At 34.5% G+C, this 26,984-nt stretch overlaps 1 protein-coding gene across 2 annotated transcripts; it reads right to left on the reverse strand.

Moving 5' to 3' along the window:
- Positions 1-2,679: 2,679 nt before the first annotated feature.
- Positions 2,680-26,238, reverse strand: ARL5B (ADP ribosylation factor like GTPase 5B). 2 transcript variants are annotated; one of them, XM_054592974.1, is made up of 6 exons: positions 25,916-26,238; positions 15,345-15,405; positions 13,589-13,736; positions 11,197-11,280; positions 9,799-9,950; positions 2,680-8,766 (listed from the first exon to the last, which is right to left on the reverse strand). In XM_054592974.1, exons 1-6 carry the CDS (start codon positions 25,962-25,964, stop codon positions 8,718-8,720), a joined length of 543 nt encoding a protein of 180 aa, XP_054448949.1. In that variant the 5' UTR covers positions 25,965-26,238; the 3' UTR covers positions 2,680-8,717. The 2 variants fall into 2 exon arrangements, with proteins under 2 accessions (XP_054448949.1, XP_054448960.1); XM_054592985.1 differs by lacking the exon at positions 15,345-15,405.
- Between the last annotated feature and the right edge of the window lie 746 nt (positions 26,239-26,984).

Consider the following 26,984-nt stretch of genomic DNA (forward strand, 5'->3'; position numbering starts at 1 on the left):
ACACTCTATGCCACAGGCTCCAGGAAATAAAGGGGATGGATGGAAGATCAATGCCTTTTTCCTTATTAGATTTCTCCATATCACAGTAAAGTATATACTAAATCACTGGAGAGTCCTATGGGTTCTTTGGGAGAAGGTCAGTTGCAGCACTGTATCCACCCTTTGGGAAACTTTGGAGGTGGAAGATGGTCTTAAGTATGTTGAGAACAGTAGCCATAACCGTAAGAAAGCAGCCATTTCCAGTAAGGAATACTGTATAGACCAAGAGGACAATAACAAGTAGGTACAATTCACTTTGTTTACTAATTGTACACAGTTTTATGTACAGTACTTTGTGCAAATTATTGTAGAATATCACAAAAAGAGAAAAATTGTAACACTGATGAGGAAAGAAAATATAAAAGAGGTTTCAAAAGGAGCCACTGTTTTGTTGCTTTTGTTTTTAAGCAGAGGTATTCAGAGAGTCCCTGTGTAGCTCAGTCAGGCACATAGCTAGGATTTCCCTGAGAATGTGAAGGCTTTCTCCAAGCCCGTTTTGAGCACAGAGTCTCTGATCTGAATCCAAATTGTGCAGCTCTGATTGGACAGGGTAGATCTCAGTCCATTGGTAGAAAGATAAAACCAGTGTTTCTCTGAGGTGGTTGACTCGACTGTGTAGACAAATGAGGAATAGCGTGGGAAGCCGAGTTAATATGAAGTTCTTCACTGTGGAGTGTGTGCTGAGCCCGTCAATAAATGGCTGCTAGATTTTTTTAAATAAAATTTGGGCCCTTAGTGGACCAAGGGGAATCCATCTCAGGAGATAAATTCCTTGTCAGAGTTGACTTCAAATTGGTCTTTCTTTTCAGAGTCCTTATCTGTCTAGTAAGAACTCCTTTCTTCCCCAAAGGGAAGTTGTCCTTGTCTGAAATAATCTCCCCCTTTAATTTTTTAGTTTCCTGCTAATTAACTCTTTCTTAGTCTGACCCTCTTCCAGCCTACAAATACCTTCTCTTTTGTACAACTCATCAAGCCACCTTCTAGTTGTCAGAGAGATAGTGCCCGATTCGTGAATCCCTTAGAAAAGTTAATTGGATCTTCAAATTTACTCACTTGAATTTTAACTTTAAACATGTAGTTTAATGTGTTAATTTTATCTACCCGAAACTGTTAATAGAATAAAACCTTATCGAATTTGGATGTATATCAGAAAAAAATCATGATGTTTAGCTGCTTAAGTCCTGTAGTGTTGCAGAACTCAGATTGAGGTCAATTCCTAACCTTCATCTATACAAAATTAGTAAATTCATATACGTGTCATTTTTCAAGGTAGTTATCCCTCATCTTATTCTTGACTAGCACTGGTTGAGCGTCCTACAACTTAATTCAATTCGGACACTATCTACTTAGAGCATCAGATCCCACAGGTTAAAAGCTCAGCCCACAAAACTACACCCCTGCTCCCCCACTTGAGATACCAATCAAAAGTCCAGATCTTCCCCCTCACTTCTGACTGGCCACAAATAAAGTTCCAAAAATCCCCTTCTCAAATTTGATTACCTTGCTAGAGTGGCTCACAGAACCAAAACATTTACATTTACCTATGTATTATAAAGAATTAATATAAAGGTAAAAAGACACAGAACAGCCAGATGAAAAGGCACGTACGTTGAGGTCTGGGAGGGTCCCCGTGGAACTGGAGTACACTACTCAAGGCATATGGATGTGTTCACCTCCCTGGACGCTTGTCAAATCTTGTTGAAGAGTTTTCTTAGGACCTAATCAGCAGCACCCCCTCCCTCACACCTTCCCCATCCCAGAGGTTGGTAGGTGTGACTGAAGTTCCAATCCTTCTAATAACTTGATCTTTCTGGTGACCAGAGTACAAACTAAATATACTTTCTATTATACTACACATACCCACGTGGACTGGCTTCCTACTACCCAGGGATTCTCATTGTCTAGTAAATGTATCTTCTGCTGGTACATTTGTTTGGATCACAGAGAGTAAATGATCCAACGCAGGCAAATGAACAATTTCCCTGGGGAAAATGGAACTGTAGCTATGAACCTGACTTCTCCCTTGTACAAAGACAAAACTGCAGGAGCTAATAGATTATCACTTTATCTGCAATGTGGACGAGGAGACAGAAAAATCCACTCTAGTGAAGGACTGAGAAAGGGGAGATGGGCCGAAAAGCAGTAACTCCTGGTTTCTCCTCTGTGCTCCTGGGTCGCTGGTCCCATCCTATTCTGGAAATCCAGTTGTATGCTGACCGTGGGTTCTGTGAGCACGCACTTCACCTTTCTAATAAAATTCCGCTGTCTTTGTTAGATGATATGGGTTTCTATCACTTGCAATGAAAAAGACTGTTAAAACAAATTTTATCTTTAAAAGAAAACACTGGGTTCACATCATACTGGAAAAGTAATTATTTATTATGACAAAAATAAAACTGTTGACTGAAAACAAATAAATGTTACACTGTATTGCACCATGATTGCAAATGAGCCAAAACTTGCCTAAAAGATGAACACTCCAGAGCAAACAGCATCCTTTTACTTGGGTATGTAGACATGCAAGCAACTCATTATAATGTAATTGCAGAAATAAACAATAATGAGTAGCAGCAAGCTAAACTTAACATATAAAAGAAGCATTTTATGACAGTAATGAAGCTATTAAACATTTAAAACCCAACATTAGAAGAACATGCTTTGAACCATTTTCAAGTGATGATGTAAATGTATTAAGTAATTTGTTTCCTTTAAAAAAAAAATAATGCTTATATAACTGACCGATAGCACACATTTCAGTTGCTTGGTTGAGGTTAAGAAGCATAGTTTGTGGCGTGAAAAACATTTTCCCCTCTCTGTAAAACCAAGGTACCGACAGAGATCCCATTCATAATTTTGGTCTTATTTACACCATCTCCTACTTGACCAACCTTATTAGCTAAAATATCGTTACAGCTTTTGCAGAAAGCCTGAGGCTTAAAGAATAACAACAGTTTGAATTAAACCTTAAAATCTGAACATAAATATAAATACAGACATTTTAAGGTAGTTTTACGTTCTGAAGAAGTGTATCACACAGGGCCTGCTGTTTCCTCTTTAATGCTCTAAAGCACCAATTTATTTTAAGACGGCAACATGATTATATTCATTATATTCTGATTAGAATAAGTGCAAGAGCAAGGCTGCTTTTTATTTTTTTTTTCTTTTTAAACCATGTTCTGTGCAATAGGTGAAAAGGGTAAAATTTTTAACTATTACATAATTGGAAAAATATAACCATTTTATTTCACACTCTTAATGAAATAGTAGCTAAACTTTTAAAAAAAATCAAAGTTAAATATTTTGTAACTACACTGAACAGTTTACTCCAAGAGAACAAAATAGTCTGTAGAGTCCCTGAATGTCCTAAGGGATAGATAATGTTCGAAGATAGGATTAAAGTCTCGTATGGATAGGGACAAAATATCCCTAATATTTCTATTAGTACAGAAATTATATGTAACCAAGATGAACTGATAGTCATTTGATCTCTTACCAACACTGATGGAAATATATTCACAGTATAATATAATCAATCAGATTTTAGGGTTTTCCTTTCCCTTATTTGATATTAACTAAACTAACCGAATATTGACTGAGCACCTGCCCTTTTACTTTAATGAAGACAATATTCGGACCTGCTACACCAGGCTAGCCCTGCTGGTGGTTAACAAGAATGAAACAAAGTCTCCAAGGAATACTATCCCTTAGTTGTGAATCTTGCATATTTCAAATAGAGTTTGAATGAAGGGGTATTTATAGGATACTGTAACATCCCACAAACTTGAGCAAAGCACCTTATGGATTGAAAAATGAGGTAATTTTTAAATTAAAATTGTACAGTTTGTGCAAGAGAACATTTCTTCTAGAACTCTGTTTTCTAAAGGTATGCATGGTACACTTTATTATTTCTCTACTTCTGAGAGAAAAGGTAGATTACTCATTTTTAAAAATGCAAAAGAGGCCGCTATGTGACTATACTCCCAAACGCTTAAAACCTGACTAGTCTTCAATCCTTTGGTCACATCCTAAGTACTACAGCAAGACTGTGCTTTCTAGTGCCTAATTTTAAGGACCTAAAAGGAGGGGAATTTACTATTGTCATTCAAATTTCCTATGACTTAATGTACTTTTGAAGATTTTTCTACCCATGTTTATTTTTACTATCAAAGGGTTTTGACTTTTGATTCTAGGTAAGCATCTATACCTCTCTAAATTAACATTTCCCAAACATTTTACCAAACTATATACATTTAAAGCTGATTTTAGGCCTTCTGACCACAATAATATTTCCACCTTAAATATAAAATAAAGTAGCTGAAATTATCTTTTTTTATTGGCCTTCTCTATCTCGGTTTGGACACCTGGAACTCTTAGAAAATACTTCTTGGGAACCTGACTTTTGGATTTCAGTTTTCACAGTAATAGTAAATGAATAATAATAAGACATTACCAAGGGAAAAAAAAAGAAAATAAAATGAAACAAAAAACTAACTTTAAATACAAGCCACTCTCAGATTTATATAGATGTTTGTGAAATAACTGACGTTCTGGCTGCACTATGCTTTCAATGCCAGAAAGTCCCACAGAACTACGGTTTCAGATGGCATAAAGCCAATAAACTCTGAACAAATTAATCCCTTCGAGTCAGTGAAAGCTGAGAAAATAAGCAAGGTATTCTCTGGTGTTTTATAAGCGGCTTACTATCATGCTCTTAGAAATATGGCTTATTTTTTCTTTTGCATTGTCATTAGCTAGTAGCTCAACTTAAACTGAGTAGCAGTTACTAGTTGATAACATTGTTTTCTTATTTGATTGTATTAATATACTAAATGAAATGATAAAGAGGTGGGAATCAAATAATACAGAAAACGAATTTAATTTCACATTACATGTCTTTTTGTTTTTCAATTTTAATATAGCATGTGAAGAGTGAAGATTTTAAAGCTAAAAGTTATGGTGGAATCCTAGCTTAAGTTCCTCAGAATGAAAATCAACAGAAAGGCCATGAACAGTAATTGTCTAAAATCAACTAGAAAAGTAATGGTCAAATCGTCTCAAATCCACTTTTTTAGATAGCCAGAAAAATATTCTACCAGAAACAAGTAACCATGCTGTATCTTTTTGTTTTTCTTTTTCCCTTTTCTATGCTATGCTGTATCTTGAAATGACTTTACTCTGACAAAATATAAAGGATCCTTTAGAATTGAAGTGGATGTGAAATGTTTTGGATGCAAAGCCATAGATGAAAAGTTACAACTCATGGAGTTAGTCTTCAAACATAAATGTCCATGGAATATATTCATCTACAGGCATAACAGCATGTTTTTTCAACTGATATGGTTTTACATAGTTAAGAATTACATGAGTGGTAATCAGAAACAATTCCATTTCTAATTTATCCTAAGATACTACACCAAAAATTGTTTAATATTTTATTTTCTTTGCAATTTTCTTTGCTTTGTGTTTCCCTCAAATACCTCAGAGAATATTGTTTACATTGCTGCCTATATTAGTCACTGTTTCCATAGGAAAAAATATATATATATTTCCTCTTTATGTTATAGATAATGAAAATTAACTTATGCTTAATCAAAATGACTATGGGTATAGAGGTGGTGCACAAACTAACAATAAAACTTGAATTTATTTTCTTCCAATGAAAATATAATAAAATTATACCTTTAAGCATTCTAACACAGGACCTAAAAGCAAAAATTATTTATTTAATCAATTTTTCAATAGAATATAGATATATATTATTTCAGATTTTAAGAAATTAAGTTACACTATACAAAATGTGCAGTATATCCCCATATAAAAGGGCCTGTTAATTCTAAAAGAGTTCTCAAATGGGCTCTATAAAGATGGGTTTAAATATGAACGCAACTTTTTTAAAATTAAGAAAAGTGCCAATTTTGAGCTTAAACACACAGCAATTACATTTTAGTTGAAACATATTTAAAAGGTAAATTTTAGTTTCCTTATACTCAAATTAAAAACAAAATGTAGAATAATCTCTCTAAACTAATGTGGGTGGATCTCTTGCTTTCCACTACTTACTAGAAACTTTGCTATGCAGTTGAGGGTTGATGGGTAGGGCAAAACCTATATTATATCATTGATAATTAGCTGCTAATTTGACTTCTAAAGAAAAGGTATAATACAAAATTGAGAACTCATATCAAAATATGAATAAAGGCACTAATCACAATTTACATTTTCATCAGACAAGATAAGTGGTTGAGTTACAATGCATGTGAGACTCAATGCGTTATCATTAAATACATGCTTGGGTCAAAATATTCTCTTGGAGTAAAGGGTAATCAGTTTTCATATTACTGTAACAGGAAATACCTACCGAGAACCTATAAAATACTTTTAAAAAATCTCACATGAATTAATCGAACTTCCCAACCAGCACAAAATCTAGTTAAATGCCGATCTCATTGCCAACACATGGCTAACAAATTACTTCTAATCCAGACCTAAATGTTTTTCAAAAAAGGTTTTAAAAAATAAAATAAATTGCATTTAAAAAATTAAATAGCCAACTTGATTCTATACTACTTGTTCACTTTCAATAATGCTGATGTGGTAATGTAAAAAAATAACCATATAATTTGATAAGAGAAAATTGAGCCAGCCCATCTTATTAGAGACAAGACAACAAATTTCAAAGTAAAAACATATACACGAGTATTAATATATTTTTCCTCAGGACAGAGTTAGAACTATTCTCAGTATTTATAGCTAAACTATATAGCTGAGAGAAAAGATCTGGTAAAGTGTGCTTTGGGTAAGTAGTATTTTTTCATAATTCCTCTTAGTCTCACTGCAACATATACACCACAAGGCATCCACATTGATTTGTCTGTTTTTCTCTCAGGTTCTTGATTATGAATTACATTAAACATAAAATTTATCTTCTACCTGGTACAGAATCACTAAGGAAAAGGTTCAAAACAAGGTTAATAAACAACTAGTTCCTAAGGTCCAAAATACTTTCATATGGACATTTTTCATTTCTAGGGTGTGCTACCACTAAATAGAAATCAGAAAAGTGTTACCATATTCAACTAAATTAATTAGACTAAGTAGAATAAATCAAGTGTACCTGAAAACAGAATTTAAAAACCAACTTATAATAAAAAAAAATTAGAATTAAAATACCACTTTTGAACAGGTATTCTGATACTCTAATGAATACTGAATCCCATTTTTGACCCAAATGGGGGGAAAAAAATACTGCCAAGATGAAGTGTTATTCCCTAAGTATGTATTTTATCCCTTTCATTATAGTAAAATCGTACACTTAGGATAAAAAGATTAAATACCTGTCCTCCTTCTTAAGGTATGCACTACTTAGATTATTGTTCATAGTAGATAACTGCCTTGAAAACTTTTTAATGCTAGCCAATAAACAAACTTTTGACAGATTATGACTTTTTTCCTATTTTTTAAGTTGTTAGTGTACTAACTTTGTCTCACAGTATTATTCTAAAAGCTAGAATTCAATTCAGCAGTTTCCTATACTCCAGCAAGAAATGTTAGAACACGAGGCACAACAATAAAGATGGCAATTGTTTCAAGCTTATTACACTACAACCTCAAATAGGGTTAAGGAAAACCACATGGTTTTCTGTTTTTAAAGTAATATACTGCTGGTGGTAATAATACTATTATAGACACAATTTAAAATTTTAAGAAATAAAATAAACTCTTTATACTGTGCTTTAGCTATTGCCCAAAGCAGATGGGATATTCCTTGCAAATGGATAGGTGAACTTTATGCTGATAATAGTTTCTTGTAATTGATAGTAAAATATATTCCAAGTGTCTGGTTTTAATATCAGTGCTGGTATGCTTTCATAACTTCCAATATTTATTCATTGAACAATGTGACATTCTTAAACTACCAGGTTTATCCAAAATGTTTATTATCAAAGTAGGGCTTTCAAATAAATATTTTACCTTAAGTAGCTTTTAACCAAAACTAATTCCATGTTATAGGCAGAAATGTAGACTTAATTCTTTTAGATAAATAGCCTATTTAATTTCCATGCTAACAGAAACTTAAAATTATTCCATGACTTGCAATAATGTAGGGGAAGTTAACTCATTTAAAGGCAGTTCTCATGATGTTTAATCTTTCTTACATATATTTTCTAGGCAGATTTTTTTTCTCTATAATAAGTTCTGTCCAAAAGAATAAGTGGTTTATAGAGGAAGCAAATATTGAGTGCTGGTTAAGTTTGCAAGCAGTACCCAATGACTTCAACTACTGCTTCGTCAAACCACGAATTATCTGGTGTGGGTAGGGGCAGTAAAGAAATGAAAGGATTTGGTCATTAAAGTTATTACAATACTTCGGAAAACATTAAACATATGACAAACATTTCTTACAAGGCAGTCGTTGATTAATTAGAATAAGCAGTCAGAAAAATTGTTGCTGAAAACATAGTTATACAATAGTGTTAATCCAACTGAAGATTAGTGCATTAAAAAAAAGTTAAGAAAAAAATCTTTCATGTTCCAGTTCAGCTGCACTTGATTCAAGTGTTGCTCATAGAGGTTTGTGTTGTTATAAATTAAACATGCTGCTGCCTTAGCAGCCAAAGGTACTAGGAAAAAATGTTCATGTCACAGAATAAATAGAGCAGTCTCTTTCGAGCAAAAAGTTATCTCACACCAATTCTGGAGGTCATCCACTCTAGACCTTGGCATAATCTAAAACAAAAGGGAAAAATATTTTCAAAATCAAGAACTTTATAATTAAAAATCGAAAGCATATATATTATTTTTAGTATTACCCAAAACTTGGTACTACAATAATTATTTACACACTTAAGTGACAATCTTCAGGTTAACACTAAAATAAGTAGAAATTTTAAGTGGAAGATTCACTTAAACAAAATGACCTTATTCAGACGAGTAATGTGGGGAAATTGCTTCAGTCTCATCTTGAGGCTACAGCTTCAGCGGTTTTGCCAGCAAGATTGCAAATACTCCTTATCCCCCATCCCTATAGTGCAATCTCTATAGAAAGACAACAGAACTTCATTTTACCCTCCTCAATTCTAACGAATAAAAGCTTATGGCACAATCTTAAAAGTTTAGGTAAAAAAATTCCACGTAGCCACTATATTATAAGCTGATTGTAGTATAAGAAAAACTAAGATGACCAAGTTAATTTGAGCATAATCGAGTCTTGGAAATAAGCCAGATAATCCAAGCATAACACAATGGTATTTGTTTCAAATGTTTGTTGTATAAAAATATGCATCCCCAAAGAAGTCCTGATAATAAAGGAGTTACATATACTCTAGTGGAAAGCTGGTATCTTAGACTTAATTAAACCTTTGCAGAAAATGTGAAATGTCTTTGAAGCTGCTTCTTTAATTCAAGTAACATTATAGTTTTTTCCCAGTTAATAAATGATAAATCAAGAAATGAACAACTAAAACATGTGGATTGTAAAAAGTTAATTCAAAACTTTATTACCTGTTTTTGGTAAAACATTCTGTTGATGTTAAAAGTTACAAGTTTACAAAAACTTGTCAGTAGCTTTGTTAAATTCTAATTGAACAAGAGTAACTGCCTAAAATTATTTTAGTCTTGTAACCCTAAGACACAATATAAAAACCATCTTTAATTAAGGACCAAAGAGAAGCAGATCAAAGAAGAAAACAAATTGGCTTAAAAAAACTGGAAAGAAATTTGAAAGACATCATACCTCCCCTCATGCTGATTAACACTTACCCTTCTCCTGTTAAAGCACAGCAGGACTGAATGTGCCATGGATGATCTTTAATTGAACTAAGGGTGAGGTATTTCGAGATTTCAGCTGCTGTCATACACCCTTTCATGTCCTGTTTATTTGCAAAGATAAGGACTGCAGCCTTCTGTAAATCCTGCAATCAATATGAAATATTTCTAATACCAGAAATGTCAAAATTCAAATGAAACTAATGAAGCAAGAAGGGTAAAATGTACTCTACTGGACAGTTATAGTGAAATCCCTGCACTTTAAAATGATTAGGCACAAATGTTTAAAAGTTTTATGAAACCCAAGTAAATTATCTCAAATAACCATGATTTAATAATTCATCCTAACAAAAACAGATTAACATAAGCTAGATAATTACAAGTTATTTTTCTATTGTTAGACCAAAGCAGTCAGCAAAATAAACGTCAATCTCAAGTACTGTCTTAAAACTATTACAAACAATATTCTAATGGGCAAATATGGTAATATGTTGCCAGATACAGTATATAGAGTTTCTTCAAATTTTAAAGGAGAGTACTAAGGATGAGGGCTGGGCAATACTTGTTAGTCTCTGTATAACGTAAGTTCATTCATTCAAGTTCGCTGCAGCATTGTTTATACTATCAAAATACTAGAAATAACCTCAATGTTCATTAATAAAATAACAGGTCAACTGTGGTACAGTCATGCAGGAATACTATATGGCTGTTAAAATGAATACTCTCAGGTTGTATATACTGACATGAATAAACTACAATGATGTGCTGAACCTCCCCCCCACAACGAAGTTATAGAAAAATATATGACCATTACATAAAGTTTTATAAACATGGCATATAATATTGTGTACATAAAAATATTGATATGACTAATAATCACTATTTTAGGATAGTGGAATTCGTTTTGGAGCCCTTAAGAGAAAAAGTAAGGAAATCAAATTGAAGAAACTGCAAAAGACATTTACCATCTTACATTGAATGGTGGATGCATAAATGTGTTTCATTACAGAATTTTTTTGTATATTTGAAATATTTAGAATTAAGTGATTTCAAATTATTCACTAAAGAATTTTCATTTATGATAAACTCTTAGGATTTTAAACACTTAAGTTTTCCCCTTTCTTGCTGTGATCTATCAGAATTTTTAAGGCATAAATCAGTAGTTTTAACTGGAGGAATCTTTTGAAAACAGTAGACTACAAATTAACATGATGGATTTTTTCAGTTTGAAAAAGTAATGAAAATTTCTGAGTTTAAAACTTCTATTAATTTAGTATGTAAAACTTTGTTCATGATGAAATAACCAACAGCGGAGCACATTAATATTTGTAAAATACCAAACCAGTATACAGATACCTTACACCATGGATTATGTTTGTTTTCAAAATTTACCTCGTGAGCCAACATTCTGTATAATTCTTCTTTTGTAATAGCTAGTCGTTCCCTGTCAATACTATCAACAACAAGAATGATGAACTAGAAGACAATTAAAAAGAAAGAACACTGAATGAGATGTTGAAGTTTTCTGCAAAACCACTTTCAAGTGACAAAAGCACTTTCTTCACATGGCACCCTCATTACTAGAAAACAGGCTACTGCTTTCTAATCATAAAAAGTTTATATTACATGGAATCACATCAAGCAGTAAAATCCCAATGTTAGTAAAAAAATAACCTGTAACATCAAATGCAAACCATGCCCAATTTTATTTTTAAAAAGTAATGTTTGAATATATAAATTTCTGCAATACTAAGATTTAGTTTAAAAATAAAAATTTTAAAAAATCAACAGTAAGTAAAATGACTTGCTAAACCTTAAAAGTAACCTATAATCATTCATTTAGGCAATCAGTAATTACATTTAACACAGTCTGTCTACTAGAAAGAAGTACACAAGCTAGTTTGAAAGAAAAAGAGAAGCATTTTTTAAATAAACTAATGAATAAAAAAGCATTTAAAAAATAACAATATCAACAATAAAAGTGCAAGAAAATGTGCTAAATAGAAACATATACTTAGGTGTTACTGTGCTAAAGGTGAAGCAAATGAATTTAAAGAGGGCAAAGAAAACTGGAAAAAGCTGTTGGTAGCTGTGTATATGAAAAAAAGGTGGGTCTCACACGTTAAAAACAAAAGCATCTTCAGTAAGAAGAATAAGATGTAATGATAAAGCGCTCCCAAACTGAACATCTTATGCAGAAGAAACAATTAAGAAATGAGATTAAATGGTGTTAGGGGTTATAGTACAGAAAGTGGTGCAAAATAAATCAAGACAGGAAGGGTAAAATCAGATCATTCAGATAAACTGGGGAAAGAGACAACTAGGGAAACCTGAATATAAACTGAGAAGGCTTAGAAAGGGATACAAGAAAAAAGAAGGGAAATATGAGATACATGGAAAAGTTAATGGAAATAACTTTACATTAATGAGGGTAAGATGTCAGACATTAGTCACCAACTGTAACTCCTTGTATTATAATGGAAACATTTTGGCTTTTGGATGACTCCCCAATGTAAAGAATTTAAGGAGCAAGATGACAAGGGTGAACAAAGACATCAGGGGAACACTACATAGATATTAAGATCCCTATCTGGAATCTAAGATTGAAAATGCTACGTGCTATATGGGTGTGCTGCAATAAAAGCTGAAGGTTCTTGGAGCAATAGTTATTAAAAGAACATTTCATGCAAATAATGTCAGTAATAATGTATGTTTTTCTGGACCCATGCTAAGTCAATTTTCAGCAATTTCAATACCTACCCTTTTGTAACGCTATAAATGTACATGAATCAGCAAGAATCGATTTTGATATGTTTATCAAAGATATCTGCTCTATTTACACCTGCAGTTAATTGCGAGCTTTGAAAAAGTATCAACAGCTATACTGTTTAAAAAGTCATAATGCCAAAATGTTCTTTCCCTACTTTCCGATATATTTTAGTTTCGGAATGTTATTTTACTATAGATGTGTGTATATATATCTCTACATATATAATGCTAACATATTACTATAATATTTGCTTACTAACATATTCTCCCCAGCAAATTAAAAAAAAAAATTGTTACAACAACTGCTGAATATCTATGACATGCCATTTTGGTATGACCAGCCATACACTGCACTAAAAAGCGCTCAATTTAAGAGGCTTCATTTTAGGAAAAAAAAAGTATCGGTTTGGTATACCTCTTTGTAAAGAAAAATTATAGATGCAATTGTTTATTAAAATTCTCAAAGATAAGCCTCTTTCAACAGCACTACCTGCTAATTTATTTTTTAATCTACCTCTAAGAATACAAACAGAAATAAAGATATTCTAGATTTATTCCCCTGGTTGGCTCTGAACTAGTAAGTGACACAGAACTCTGAGGGACAGCCTGCAAATCCATTTTTTTAAATTAAAATATAACCTCACAGAACTTTTCAATGTTCAATTCATGTTATTCAAAAATCTTGTATTAAATTATGCTTCAAGTATTTTATTTTTCTTCTTATGGGACCTTGAGAAAGATTATGTATAATTTATCCTCAAGTCCAATTTCTCTACCAATGGAGATTCTGCAGTTCTATGGTGAGAGTTAGCTGAGAACCTGCGCGCCAGCAAGCACTCATCTAATAGCAGCTCTCATCACTCTTTCTACTTGTTTCTTGTTTTTTATTTGAAAACCTCAAATTCCTTAACAAAAAAACCCTTATTAAAAGGCAACTGTGAATATGTCTTATGTCATTTTCTGGGTTTAGTCTGGTTTCTTTTTTTATTAAAATTTACTTTAGTAGTAACTTTACCTCTGTGTTTGAGTAATACGTGTTCCAGGATGACCGCAGTGACTCTTGACCACCAATATCCCACATAAGAAAGTGAGTGTTCTTGACAACTATTTCTTCAACATTGCTTCCTATGGTTGGAGATGTATGAACCACTTCATTCATTAAGCTGTTGAAAGACAGACACCATAAATATTCTTCTGTGAAGCTTGAGAACCTGAAGCAAGTTTTAAATCTACATTTAACAGGAATCAATCTTCCTTATTTGCGCCAATGATGGTAATCATATCATCAAAAATAGAATCTCACAGAACATTTGTACAAATATCTAGACAAAGAACAACTCCTGAAGCAAAAATTTTTTTTTGTTCTTTTAATGGGATAAACTACAGACTTGATCTGGATAAAAGGGAACTCTATGGTATAAGCTTGCATTTCTGTGGCCAAAATTTTAATAACACCCAACCCTGTTATCAGTTACAGCTGAAACAATGCTCCACCCTGGAAGAGTAAGTTTCTAGGTGACTGTGACATTGATACTTACAAAGTAGCAACCATGAAATAGCAGGCCATCTATAATTTTGAAGACTGTCTATGTAAGAAAATTGAGACTTAGCTCAGCCGTAAAAATTAGTTCAGGCCTATTAACCTAAACTATAGTCTTAAAAAGATAATGCTATGGAGCAAACAAAAATTTTAATTAAAATTAATTCTAAATGTATTTAGTACACTGGTGCTCATATCACACATATTATCATAATCATTTGTTAACTACATTTGTTAATATAAATTATTAATTTATGCAGTAAATAAATATTTGCCTATATAACATGCCAGTAGTGTGCTGAAAGAAGCTTGAAATCTCTTTTGGATATTATATATATTTTTGAAGCCATGTACAAAATTATTTCAACAACAGTGACAGATTTCTGAAATGTTTTTATTTGATGTTTAAAGACATTAAGGTACATAATGGCCAACGACTGTTTTAAAAAGAATAACAAGTAGCTACTCAGCTCTGAAACAACAGCCATAATAACTTAGCAGCTTTTAGCAAAGTAGCTGAAAAATATGTTAAGTACTGCTTAAGGGAAGAATTTCTGGAGAGCTGTCAACTGGTAGACTTAGGATGAGGTAAATAGACATAGGAGCCACACAATGTGCACTGAATTTTTTATAACTACTTGCTTATAAAATGCTTGGGACACAGAACCATGTTCATTGCTTAACAAGGATCATTTCGTTGGCAGTAAAAGGATAATGAGATGTACTTTGACAAGTGGACTGATGGGCTGTTAAAATTTCCTTAAAGTATAAATGTATTTCTCTGAAAGTCTCAAGCTTCTCCCTGTTGCAAGCTACTAAAGCAAAATATTCAAGGGAGATCTTAATTTCTTTTGATTTGAGAAGTCTGGCTATGTAAAACAATTTCAGATCTATTCGGAGTAGCTACAGCTTCATAGAGATAACAACCTATTTACAGGAACCTCAGTGTGATAATAACTAAGTGAAATGCACTTTCCTCAGCCTAGCACTACAATATGCGTTTTATTTATTCTAGTTTAATATTAATTCTTTCTTTCAATGCTAGAAAGTGTGTGAAGGCTTTAACAAACACAGAGCAGTTTACCTTATTTACTTCTGCATACATTTTGTGTTTGCTAAAATATAAAACCATATGTTCAAGTTTTTCCATTATAATACCTTATTCTTATTAATTATACAAATTTAGTTCCAATAACTAAAATAATGAAAACTATTTAACACCTATACTTACAATTGATACAGAATGGTGGTTTTCCCTGCATTATCCAGTCCCACTATAATCACTTTGTGTTCTATTAAAAAAAGAAAAAGCAAACCATTAACATTTAACATGGCTACATATTACCATTATATGCTTCCAACAATGATTATTAGTTAGCTCTCTAATGAGAATCATTCACTGGATACTCATTAGTAGATAGTTAAAATAAAGACAAAAAGAGAACTTTATAATGTCAAGACTACCTGCCTTAAGTGATGCAATCTATTAATGATATTCTTTTTCTAGCTTTCCTACAAAGCAATGTGGGAGATAGAGGGAAGGACACAAGAACTTGGTGACTTAAACTGTGTTGGGGGGGAAACTCAAATACTAGTGTTGACAAGACATTATAACTTAAAATGTAAGTTTTGTTTAAAAGTGTTTGATACACCTGCTTGACGCTTGACCTCTCTACTAATCAAATTAGCTTTTTCTCAAGTTGTTTTTACACCTGGAAGTTTTCCCACCTTCCTGTACCAAGATTTTTTCCCCTTTCATTAATAAACCAATTTAAAACATGAATCTAAAAAGTTTCCCATAGCTAATAAGACATATACTCTCAGCCAGTTTTTCACTACTTCCATTGATTTGCAAATAAACAAGCAATTACCTAATCTTTAACAGTCTTTCTTTTTTCCCAATTTGGATTTTACAACTCTTTTGAGCAGATACTGTTTCAGCATTTTGTACAGCAAAAGCCTCTTCCTTCCCTCCTGGTGCCATGCACTGAACAGTCACTTCTTTCGCAAGCAGTTTTTAAGGGCCGTCTAATTATTCTGTTAAGTGATACATATTTTGAAACCTCCTTTGAACACAGAAGAGAACGCTCCATATACCATCTTTTCTAGAGTTCAATCTATACAGAATATATTAAAGATTGCTCTTCCCCAGGGCAGAATGCTTCCGAAACTACCAGTGAACATCAATGGGGTACTTCAATCTAAGGCAGCTGCCATTAGAACCACAACACAACTGATCTGCAGCCAATGATCTGACGCAGTTCATATCAGAACGTTGCTCTTCTTGTTAACCTTTCATGAATGTCAAAACTCTCATTATATGGCTAATCAAATATCAGGTCATATTTCCCCTCTAAAATGTTAACACTGCATCAGTCAAAAAGAGGGGCCATAATTTACAGACAAGTTCTTCGGTAACAAACCCCATCTTTGTAGCTTCTAATGACCCACATTCCACAGGCACATAATATTGCAGGACAAATGACATGGTCCTCTGGAAGAGCTATTATCACTACAGCAGAAGCTGTTTTGTACAACAAAACAAAACTTGTTTGCTTATTAACTTGCGACAATTCTCCTTTTCTAACTCTTTTGGTTCACAGACCCTAATTTCTAGTGGAGCCAACTTTGAAGTGTTGCTGTCCCCCCCCCCCCGCCCCCCACAGTTCAAGAGCTAGAGCATTCTTATCAATAAAACAACAATCACACCATCTGGCTGTGATTCTAAATTTTGGTGACAGCTGGAAACTACCTGCCGAGCATCAGGCCAGTGGGGTCCCTGAAGACATGAGAAGTAAGCCTAGTCTACAGGTAAGCTAAACATGGATGCAGATACTCCTGCTGGGAGAAGGGAACGGAGGAAGAGAACCAAATAATTTATTGTTCGGGCAACTGCAGTGACTAACCAGAGCCATTTGTAAATAGTCCTGCTCCTTGCATCACACTGCGGATTATGTTGATGATCAGAGTATTGAATGCCTGTGATAGCAAAATCATAAATAATACATTATTTTAAAAGATGGGTTCCCAATTTGAACTAAGTCAGGGGTGACAAAGCCTCAAAGTGGGTAAAGTATGAATTTCACTTAAGTTTCTAATCTTTGACTGAATTAAGATATTTTTTTCAGATTCCTTTTTTCCCTCAGTTTAATTATAGTTTAACCACTAGGGAATCCTAGCAGTTAAGACAAAACATCCAACTTCAGTTCTCTCTTATGATGATAGTAGAGATACCTATCCCTGAAGCAAACTGAGGCCCATCTTTTGATGTCAAAATTATCATTAACAACCTGACTCTATATAACGAAACACCAACAACAAAACAGAAACAGCTAAATGCTTTTAAGTCCATAGAATAACCAAGGGTTTATTTTAATCTTTTCTTTGTAAAATCTCTTTAACGTTATCTATACAGTAAGAGTGAAATCAAGTTCAATGAGCATTTACTAAAAAAAAAAAGTACAAAGTAAAAGCTGTTTGTATTCTGTTGCATAACTGTAATCCTTCCTTCAAATGCCTCTGCTGTTCTTAGCTGCTACTTGAGTCTGTCAATGACCAAAGATGTCAGTTCATGAATGTTAGGAAAGTTAGTAAATATGTGCACTCTCCTTCTTGTAAGCAGAAAATAGAATGTGTTGATTTAAATGTCCACAAGTGGTATCTAGATTAATAAAATATAAAGTTACTTAAAGATATTACTGAATCATAGTGGCCTATCAAGTATTCACAACAATACATACCAAAAGCGTAACTACTATCATGTAGTGGTATCTGATGTTGCTTGAAGTTAAAAATAGGCCCTCATGCTTGAAACTCGTAACTTAGTGGTGCTTGTTCTGCACTCCTGTCCTTCTGGTTGGGCATAGTCAACAGTCCATACATAGATCTTATGTGTTGATATAAAAGATTAACTAAACTATGTAACTGTCAGTGATTTCCTGGAGAGTAGCCTTCATAAAAATAATTTTATTTACCTGTCATAGTTAACTAAAGCAGATATAGAAAGATGCTTCTAAATTTGTCCTATTTGTATTACCCAACAAAAATTTTTGTTTATATAATAAGTTCTTAAAAACTCTTAAAGTATATCAGTTATGGTACAAGTCAGTCACAACTAAGGTGAGAAAGAATCTATCCCAAAGGTCAAATTTCAAAATCAGCCGCCAGTCAGATAAACATTAGACGTTTAACATCATTTTTACTTATAGAGCAGGGAGAAGAGATTTCCATTTCACTAGAATTGAAATAAGTTGTGAGGAGAAAATTATACAACTGTATACTTTTACAACTGCAACTGATCCTCAACATGTATATAAAAGCGATAGATAAACTTCTAACTCCAAATAACCACTCTCCAAGAAAATGAAATTATTTAGCCGATAGACTGAAACACTGTCAATTCTCAGTTAACTTTAAATAGGACAAACTATAACATGGACAATACTAAATTCTTTATTTAGAATAAGTTGTGCAAATATAATTATAGAAAATTTACCTTTTAAAAAAATAGCATTATTAAAATCAGTGTTGTCACACAGTATAAGCTGCCCATGCTTAGGGACAAGAATGTGCGTGTTGGGGATGGGGTATGTACAATTTAAAAACCTTTGTGGATAGCCAAATAATTTTAGGTTGAGACAAGACATTATCCTAAGTATCAAAGTTACGATGAACCCAAAATGTTGTAAAACCCTGTCTGCACTCTATGAGACAGGCAGTCACCTTGGGCATCACTTTCACCAGCAGTCTCTACCAGGAGACCAGAGTGCGCTCTCCCCACAGCAAAGGTCTGAGGAAAGAGTACTTCCAATGTTACTAATCTATGCATCCCCGGAGCCTGACAGAAGGCATGTTTGTTTATACTAAATTAAGGAGAATGTCCAATCTCAGAGCTTTTGTTTAATTTTGATCAAGTGTTTGCACAGGAGTTTCTCTGCAGTCTTGCCTACAGTGGTTGTTCCTTTGGATCTGCCAGAAAGCTGCCTCATGGTTTTTTGTAAGAGGGGCATAAAGATAAAGAATAGATAGAATGAGGCTTCAAAATTAGTAACAGCATTTGCTTGTAGACAAATACAGATAAAATATGGCTAGCAAGAAAAACGACTGAAGAAAGTTTCTCCCTTAACCTAATTAAAAAGTTTTTTTACTAAATTCAATTTGTAGTTTTAATAGAGACATCAGCACCACCCCCTTGTCAAAATATTGTAGACTAACACAAGAGAAGAAAAGTATTAGAGAAGCACTAAATATGGACAGTGTTAATACATTGTGAAATACCGCGTTCACATTTATTTTATATTGTTAAAGTGGGATAAAGTGAAGTTTTGCAAACAGTGCCTGTAAACAACTCTATAATTAAACAAACAAAAATGCCCTAAGTCACCCGATTTGGTAAGTTAGCAAATTTGGGATATTGCATATAGTGAAAATAAGTCTGAATTATCGCAAGGGCTAGGTAGTAAAATTTTCAGAGGATGTGATGTCACAATCTGGGACCTGAGGCCTAAGACCCCGAGGAAGTCTAGCTCTTGCTGGTGGCTTAGTTGGTTAGAGAATCATCCCACAACCTTTTCGCTTCAATCCCAGCAGGGGTAGATACTCCAGGCAACAGATCACTCTCTCTCCCCGCTCTCCCCTTCTCTTTCTTTAAAATCAATAAGCATGTCCTCAGGTGAGGACTTAAAAAAAGTCTAGCTCTCCTGGGGGGAGAAAAGCCATAAAAAAAACTGCATCCTATACCATACTGATTATCAAAATCATAAAATATAGCTTGGGACAAATGGCAGATCTTGAGATTTTTCCTTCTCTTCTACCTCTTGAGCAAAAAAAATGCCACCTATGAGAAACTCAGTTCTCCAAAAAAAAACCCCAAAACTACTAACCTGGGCCACCTTGATTATTTTATAGAAAAGGAAATAGAGATCCTATGAAGTTAAGTAATTGATTTTAGTAAACATAGGTAAAAGCTAACATTTATTTCCCTGCTCCTTTAGCTCTAAAATATTATCTTCCCTCCCCAATCCCATCTCATTACCCATATTCCTTCCTGGATACCAAAATTTTGTTACCAGCAACTACAAGGTGAATCTGATGATTCAACAATTCAACATTTATTGAGTTCATTACATACATCACTGTAATGTCTATAATTAAGACTAATAAGACAAGGGCTCTGCCCTCAAAAATCTAAAAAGTCAGGTGTGTAAACAAGCACTTACAATATAGTATCACTAGTACAAAGCAACAGATAGAAGTATCATATGACAATATTCTCCTATCCAAGTACTGACCAGGCCCGACCCTGCTTAGCTTCCGGGATCAGACAAGATCAGGCGCCTTCAGGGTGGTATAGCTGTAGACCATACGGCAGTATTCTTAAGGGTAAGTGAGATCTAGAATCCAACTCTCAGCTAAGGAAATAAAATGTCAATGATAAAAAAGAAATATTCTAGACTGTCAGTCTAAGTGATCTACCTACATCATCTAAATTAATCCTCACAAGTACTCTATGAGAAAGTGCTCATTTTTCATTTCCAAGTAACTTACCTAAGATCATATTGTTGGAAAGTTTGGCTAATGGTCTCCCAACTTGATGCCTTCCCACATTTGTGACACAAATCAAGTTTTAGCCTTACAATAATAAATAAGAATAGCTTATCAGACAAAAGAAGGACAAGGATAAACAAGGAGATTAAATATAAAGAAAGAAAAACAAAAGTCTGATTACGTAGAACACTCTGGTCACAGGCCAGGATTAAGTGCCTAGGCAAAAAGACCAAAGGTCCGTCCCTCTCTTTCCATAACTCACTGAAAATAAGCAATGATTAAGAAAGGCTTAACAAGAAAATACTGAAATGCAGTTTTTTACAGAATTCAAATGAAGCCCATGGGAAGGTAATCTGCAAGTCAAATGTTAGGGAGCACAGACAATTTAATCACTGGTTTTCAAATTTGTTGATCTATGACCACAGTTAAATACATTTTATGTCATGACTCAGGACACATATAACTGAAAAGTTTCACAGAACAGTACCTTTTCTAACTGAGAAACGTTCTGATTGTTTCTATTTTAGAATACTCATTTCTTTTTAAAAATGATGGTCCTCACTCAATTGACTCTGTATTACTAATAGGTTATGTTGTGCAATTCTGGGGGAAAAAACTTATTTGAGAAATACAGGTGAACTGCGTGAGTACAAAAATATAAAAAAATTACAAATTCAAGAAGCTCAGCAAACCCCAATTAAGATACATACAAAGAAAAGAAAAGCTAGGTAATTCATGGTTAATCTTCTGAAAATCAAAGACAAAGGGACAATCTTTAAAGCAGCAAGAAAGAAAGGACAAATAAAGATATAAATATTGCCTGACTTTTCACTAGCGTGGAAAAAAAAAATAGAGGCCAGATGAAGAAAGAGAACCAAAAAAGGTACAACTTTATTTTTAAAAGGTTCAGAAGGCCTAGAGCAATAAACGAAAACTAAATCAAGGTAAACCTCTTTCAAATTTAAAAAATACCAGAAGTAAACAGAAAATCCTAAAATCTACTAGACAGAAAAATTCAGAATAAGAATGATACTTGTCTTCTCAACAACCATGGAAGCTGGAGGACAATGACAATCAATACCTTCAAAATCTGAAGTGTTTCCAACTCAGAATTCTATATCCAGCCCAATTATAAATCAAAACTAAGAGCAGATCAATACATTTTCAGGCACTGGAATTGCAAAAAAATTATCACCTTGGACAATCTTGCAGGAAATTTCTGAACGATGTGCTTCATCAAAGTAAAATAAAGGCAAAGCAACAAGGACATTAGTTCTAATAAAAAGTAAATTCCTAGAATGATAGCAAAGATGAGTGCAGAACAGTTGTATACCAGGCAGAGAAGGAAAGAAGTCCAGTTTGGAGCAGGAAGGAACAGTGAGGGTGTGGTGAATAAGGATAAAGCATCTGATACATGTGATATGGGAAAACTAGTACAGAGAGTTTCTGAATAACATGAAATGACTTGGTCAAGTGTACATAGAAACTAAAGCAATGAGATGCTACAGTTATTCTAGGGGAAAAAACTGTAGGAAAAAAGGGAGACAATTTTAGCATACTGTGGCTTAGCAGCAACAAACCTTTATAGTTATAATAATGAAAAGACAGCGTGATTAAACAAAAAAGCTATACTGGGATAATGAGGGAAAAGGTCACAAAGGTATTAATTTCTCTTCTACCGTAAGACGAATGATTTGTACACTTGAAACTAACATAATTTTGTCAATTATATCCCAATTAAAAACACAAATTATATTTAAAATTTCCACATATGTATATTAAAAATATGGAAGTACAATATGTACTGGAAAAGTCAAGAAATTAAAGAGATTTGACTAACATCAAAGATTTTAGCACTATTTAACTTTAAGAAGCTGTTGCTTTAATATAAAATTTTATGTTTATAAACATCAAAAAACTCAATAAATTTTTTTTTAGATTGGAGATACAATAATGAATAAGATAAAGTTCATGCCTTTGAAGTTATTTCTATTGAGAGAAACAAACAAGTAAACAAACTTACAAGAATGTCAGTCCTAAAAATAGAGAATGTGTATTGGGGTGGGAAGAGTGGTCAGGGAAGTCCTCTTGAGGACTCACATTGGATCAGAAATCTGAGCCATATGGAGTAAAGGACAGAGAGTATTCCAGAAAACAGGGAACAGACAGATGGTAAGTTTAAGTTTCATATGTTTGAAACCAGCAACATGTCCAGAATTAAGAGAGAAATGAGAGCAGATCTGAGCAGTCAGAAGAACAATGGCATAAAAAAGTTGGCCATTAGTGCTCAAGAAAACATGAAATTCACCAATAAGAAATGATAAGATAATGAAATTATAGTGTTGTTATTTGGTTCTGAAAATTCACTACCATTAAAACCACATTCCATTCATCCTTCATTCTGGGTAAAACAAGAAAAAAACTGATGGACAGTAACAACAGAGAGAAGACCAAAAAAAGTTAAAGAAATGCTCAACTTTTGAGATGAATTTAAAGATATCAGACACACATATATTTATTTTATATAAAAACATATGCAACCATATAGATATATAAAATAAGGTTCATAAAGATAATCAAGATTTTCACATTATTTCTTTCACTGATAAGTATGTCAAGGTAATCAGTCTTGTAGCTTAAAATTAAGGAATACAAAATTACAGAGATTAACTCATGTACTATGTAATAGCTTTACTTAGACAATACATGCTTTATAGTATACTTATTCCCAGAGAGATAAGTTTATGAAAAGATGCCTGGTGGTCTAAAATGCTAAAGAAAAAAAAAAAAAGATGAGAGTGAGGCAAAAACTGGAAGAAAGATAAGGGAAAGCAGCATCTAAGGTAAGAAAAGTTAACTCTCAACTCTGGCTGCACATCTGCATTATCTTGGCACTGATGCCCAGACCATCCCACCCCATTCTGACTTACTGGTCTGAGGTGAGCCTTGGGCAGATTATTCTAATACATAACCAAGATTGAGTGACTTGATTATCTCGGGATTAGATGTCTTATAGCGGTGAAAAATGGAAAAAGCTGAGGTGGTCAGTTAATTTTGTCAGTATAGAAAGTAAAAATAACAGGACTAAAATATCAATATCTTGGTCAAAAATAACAGACCATGACTGAAGTCTTCAACTGCTCCTATGGCTTGTTCTGCACAGTTTAAAGTCTTAGTTAACAAACAAGGCCTTCTGTGATCTGGTTCCCCTGGCTACCTTTCCAACTTCATCTCCTTTAACTCCCTCACAGGCAAACTCAAATACAGCCAAACTAAACTATTTTCAGCTTCCTTCCACGCACAAAACTAATTCCTCTCCCATCTGCATATTATTAGTTCTTTTGCCTAGAATAACATGCCCCTTCTACTCAACCTGCCTAACTTGCCTTGTAAATTCCTACTTATCATTAAAGTGCAAACATACCTTTTTCTTAGTCTTCCAGGAACCACTTGAGAAAAAGTAATCACTTCCTTTTGGTGCCATGGCCACACTTTTATACAATCAGTTACATAATTTTCCACATTGCATTTCTTTCCAACTTCTTTCTAACATGTACTGATCTTGGAGCACCATGAGAGCAAGTAACTGTATCTTTCCTGTTTGTTTTTACATCTTTGTATCTACCATGCCTAACTCTAAAGACTGGTTTATGCCCTATGGCTACAAGTTAGTTGCATAAATGAATGAGAACAAAATGACAAAAAACCCACTAGTAGTAAATATACAACAGGAAAGTTAAAGGAAAAATCTAAGTAGTATTAAGGATTTAGGAGATCTGAACAGTTACGTGACTATAAAAGCATCACATGAATTGTCTTTCATCATGTTCTTAATTTCCCCTCTAGATACTCCAGTTCTTTTTAGTCTGATTAAGGAACACTCAAAAAACATGATAAACAGTAGTAATAAAACAGAAAAGGGAGAAAGGGGAATGGGATAGGTTAGCAGGGAGAATCAAAGACTCTGATAATGTTTTATTTCTTAAACTACAGGAAAAGATAAGCAGGTGACTACTGTATAAATCTTTATACTTTTTAGCATGTCTTAAGAATGCTGCTTTACATAGCTGTGAATTTATGTAAAAAAGATTATAAAATATAAACCGCTGAAAAAATAATGCATTAAATATATGGGCAATATTCATAAAGGCTTAAAATTCTAGCCACTTTGAAATCACTTGAAAAGCGGTATCTGTAGTAATTGAATATGTCTTCATATGTGTATGCATACACGTATTTCTACATTTATAAACCTGAGAGATTATTTTAGTGTTCTTATCTACTGAAACAAACAAAATAAGTAAAACCATTTCATTGTCTTCACATCTTAAATCCAGAAAAAGATACCACAGTAGCGGTAACAAATTGGTATCATCATAAAACACTGGATTTTATTACGTCCAGGTAGTAAATACAAAATGAAACTAGTTGAATTCAAAAACTGGTTTCAATTACTAAGAAAATATTAAAAGAATACCTAAAACTTTACCTATTGTCGCTTTTTTGTCTGGGTATTTTCTCTTTTCAAAAACATCACATTTCATTCTCTCTGACTCAGAACAGGTTTTACAACTTCTATAGCCCTTTGGACTTCCAACTTTTAGATGTCTCATAAGCAGTCTAGACTAATTACGGGCACGCAAGATCCTACCTACGACTAAGAGCCTTTAGTTGTCTAACATCCATGAAAAGAATAAAAGGATTTAGGATGAAGATTTTCAGAAAGCTGTGTATTTCCAAACGACGACTCGTTCCCGAGTCTTAAAGGGCCAGCGAATTCAGAGAGAACGCGAAAGCGCATTGACTTAAAGAGCAGGTCGGAAAACAAAGCAGTACTCGTTTAAAAAACAAACAAACCCAAAGCAGTACCCGTTTTGGAGAAAAAAAAAAAAAAGTTTCAGGGTGGACACCTACCCTAGAGCAAAACTAAGGATGTTTAATTAGAGACAGAAAAGGCACCCTAAACGTACCAATAGGTGCTTTCCGCTTAGCTTCACTAAAATTCAAAATTCTTAGTTTGGGTTCTGGGACATCAAATGCTTCTCCTTCTGACTTCCCATTTCTCCCACACAGCAGGTCTCTCCTGTACCTTCTCCCAGCCCAAAACACTGAATTTCTACCCGCTCCCTTGCCTAGGTCACTGCTCTGCGTCCCAGAACATCTGTGTCCACCGAGAGCCCTGCCGGCCGTTGTCCGTTTCAGCAACCAAACCCTCTTCCACGGATTCGAGTCGTTGCGCAGCTCCATCCCTCTCACCTTGGTTACAGAAGAGGCTCCACAGTTTAGCGAAGATCAGCCCCATCATGAGCAGCTGGGCGGGCCGCGGGGTCCCTCAGCAGCAGGTGCCGCTGCGCCGGGCCCCCCACCGCGACGCGGGCTGCGGAGGACCCAGGAAAAGCCGACTCAGACAGCGCGGAGAGGAAACCAATTGGCCAAGAAGTCGCGATCGGCTGCTCGGCGACCCGCCCGAAGGCGTCGCGCCGAGTCCCAACCTTGTAGTCCTTTGTTTCGAGCACACTGAGCCCAACGCCGACCCGTAGTCCCCTCTTTCTGAACCCACCTACCCACCAAAGTCTCAACAAGCCGCAAGCCCCGCCTCTGCTCCTCCTTTCCTCCCGACCCCAGTACCACCCACTGCCGGAAGGACTGCACCTGACGTGATCGCGCTTACGTCAACCCACGCATTCGACGTGGCGCTTCCTCCGGTTTCGTTTCCGGTATGCGGACGCCGCTGAGCCAGTCGTGTGGGAGTAGAGAGTGTGCGTGGGAGTTGAGGAGTTTCCCAGGGTAAACGCTTCCTCTCTCGTCACAGTTTAGAACCGTGTGCCGGGTTCACGTTCTAGAGTCTGCAGCCCGGCAGGTGCGTCCCTGGCTGCTAAAGCTAAGGGCGGACTGCAGTTTGTTGGAGCTGCCTCCTTTTGCTGCATGGAAGAGAGAATTGTCTCTGGGGCTCATCTCTCTCTACCTGTCCTCTGCGCTGGATTGTAGCTTGGGGCTCCGCCTTGATTCTTGATTCTGAATGCAGTTGATGGGCAGAAAATCCATGACATGCCTGTAGGCATAGGGTTCAGTTCTGTGATTAACTTAGGGGCTCCCAATTTCGCCACGCATTTGGTATTTTTGTGGATCCCAAATTCACAGAAAAGAAGACTTTCTGAAGTGTTAATTGAAAATAACTTTTAAAAATTAAAACGGAATCCCGTAGTTTCTCAAGTTCAACAAAATAGAAGAGAAACCTACAAGTGCTGTACTTGAAGCAAAACAAACTGAAATTTCATGGGGGACACCCTATGTCAAACTAGATAATTAAATATATATATATTTA

Source organism: Pteronotus mesoamericanus, unplaced genomic scaffold (assembly GCF_021234165.1).
Source record: "Pteronotus mesoamericanus isolate MK-2021 breed Mesoamerican mustached bat unplaced genomic scaffold, CSHL_Meso_final contig_130, whole genome shotgun sequence".
In the NCBI taxonomy this organism is placed as follows: Eukaryota; Metazoa; Chordata; class Mammalia; order Chiroptera; family Mormoopidae; genus Pteronotus; species Pteronotus mesoamericanus.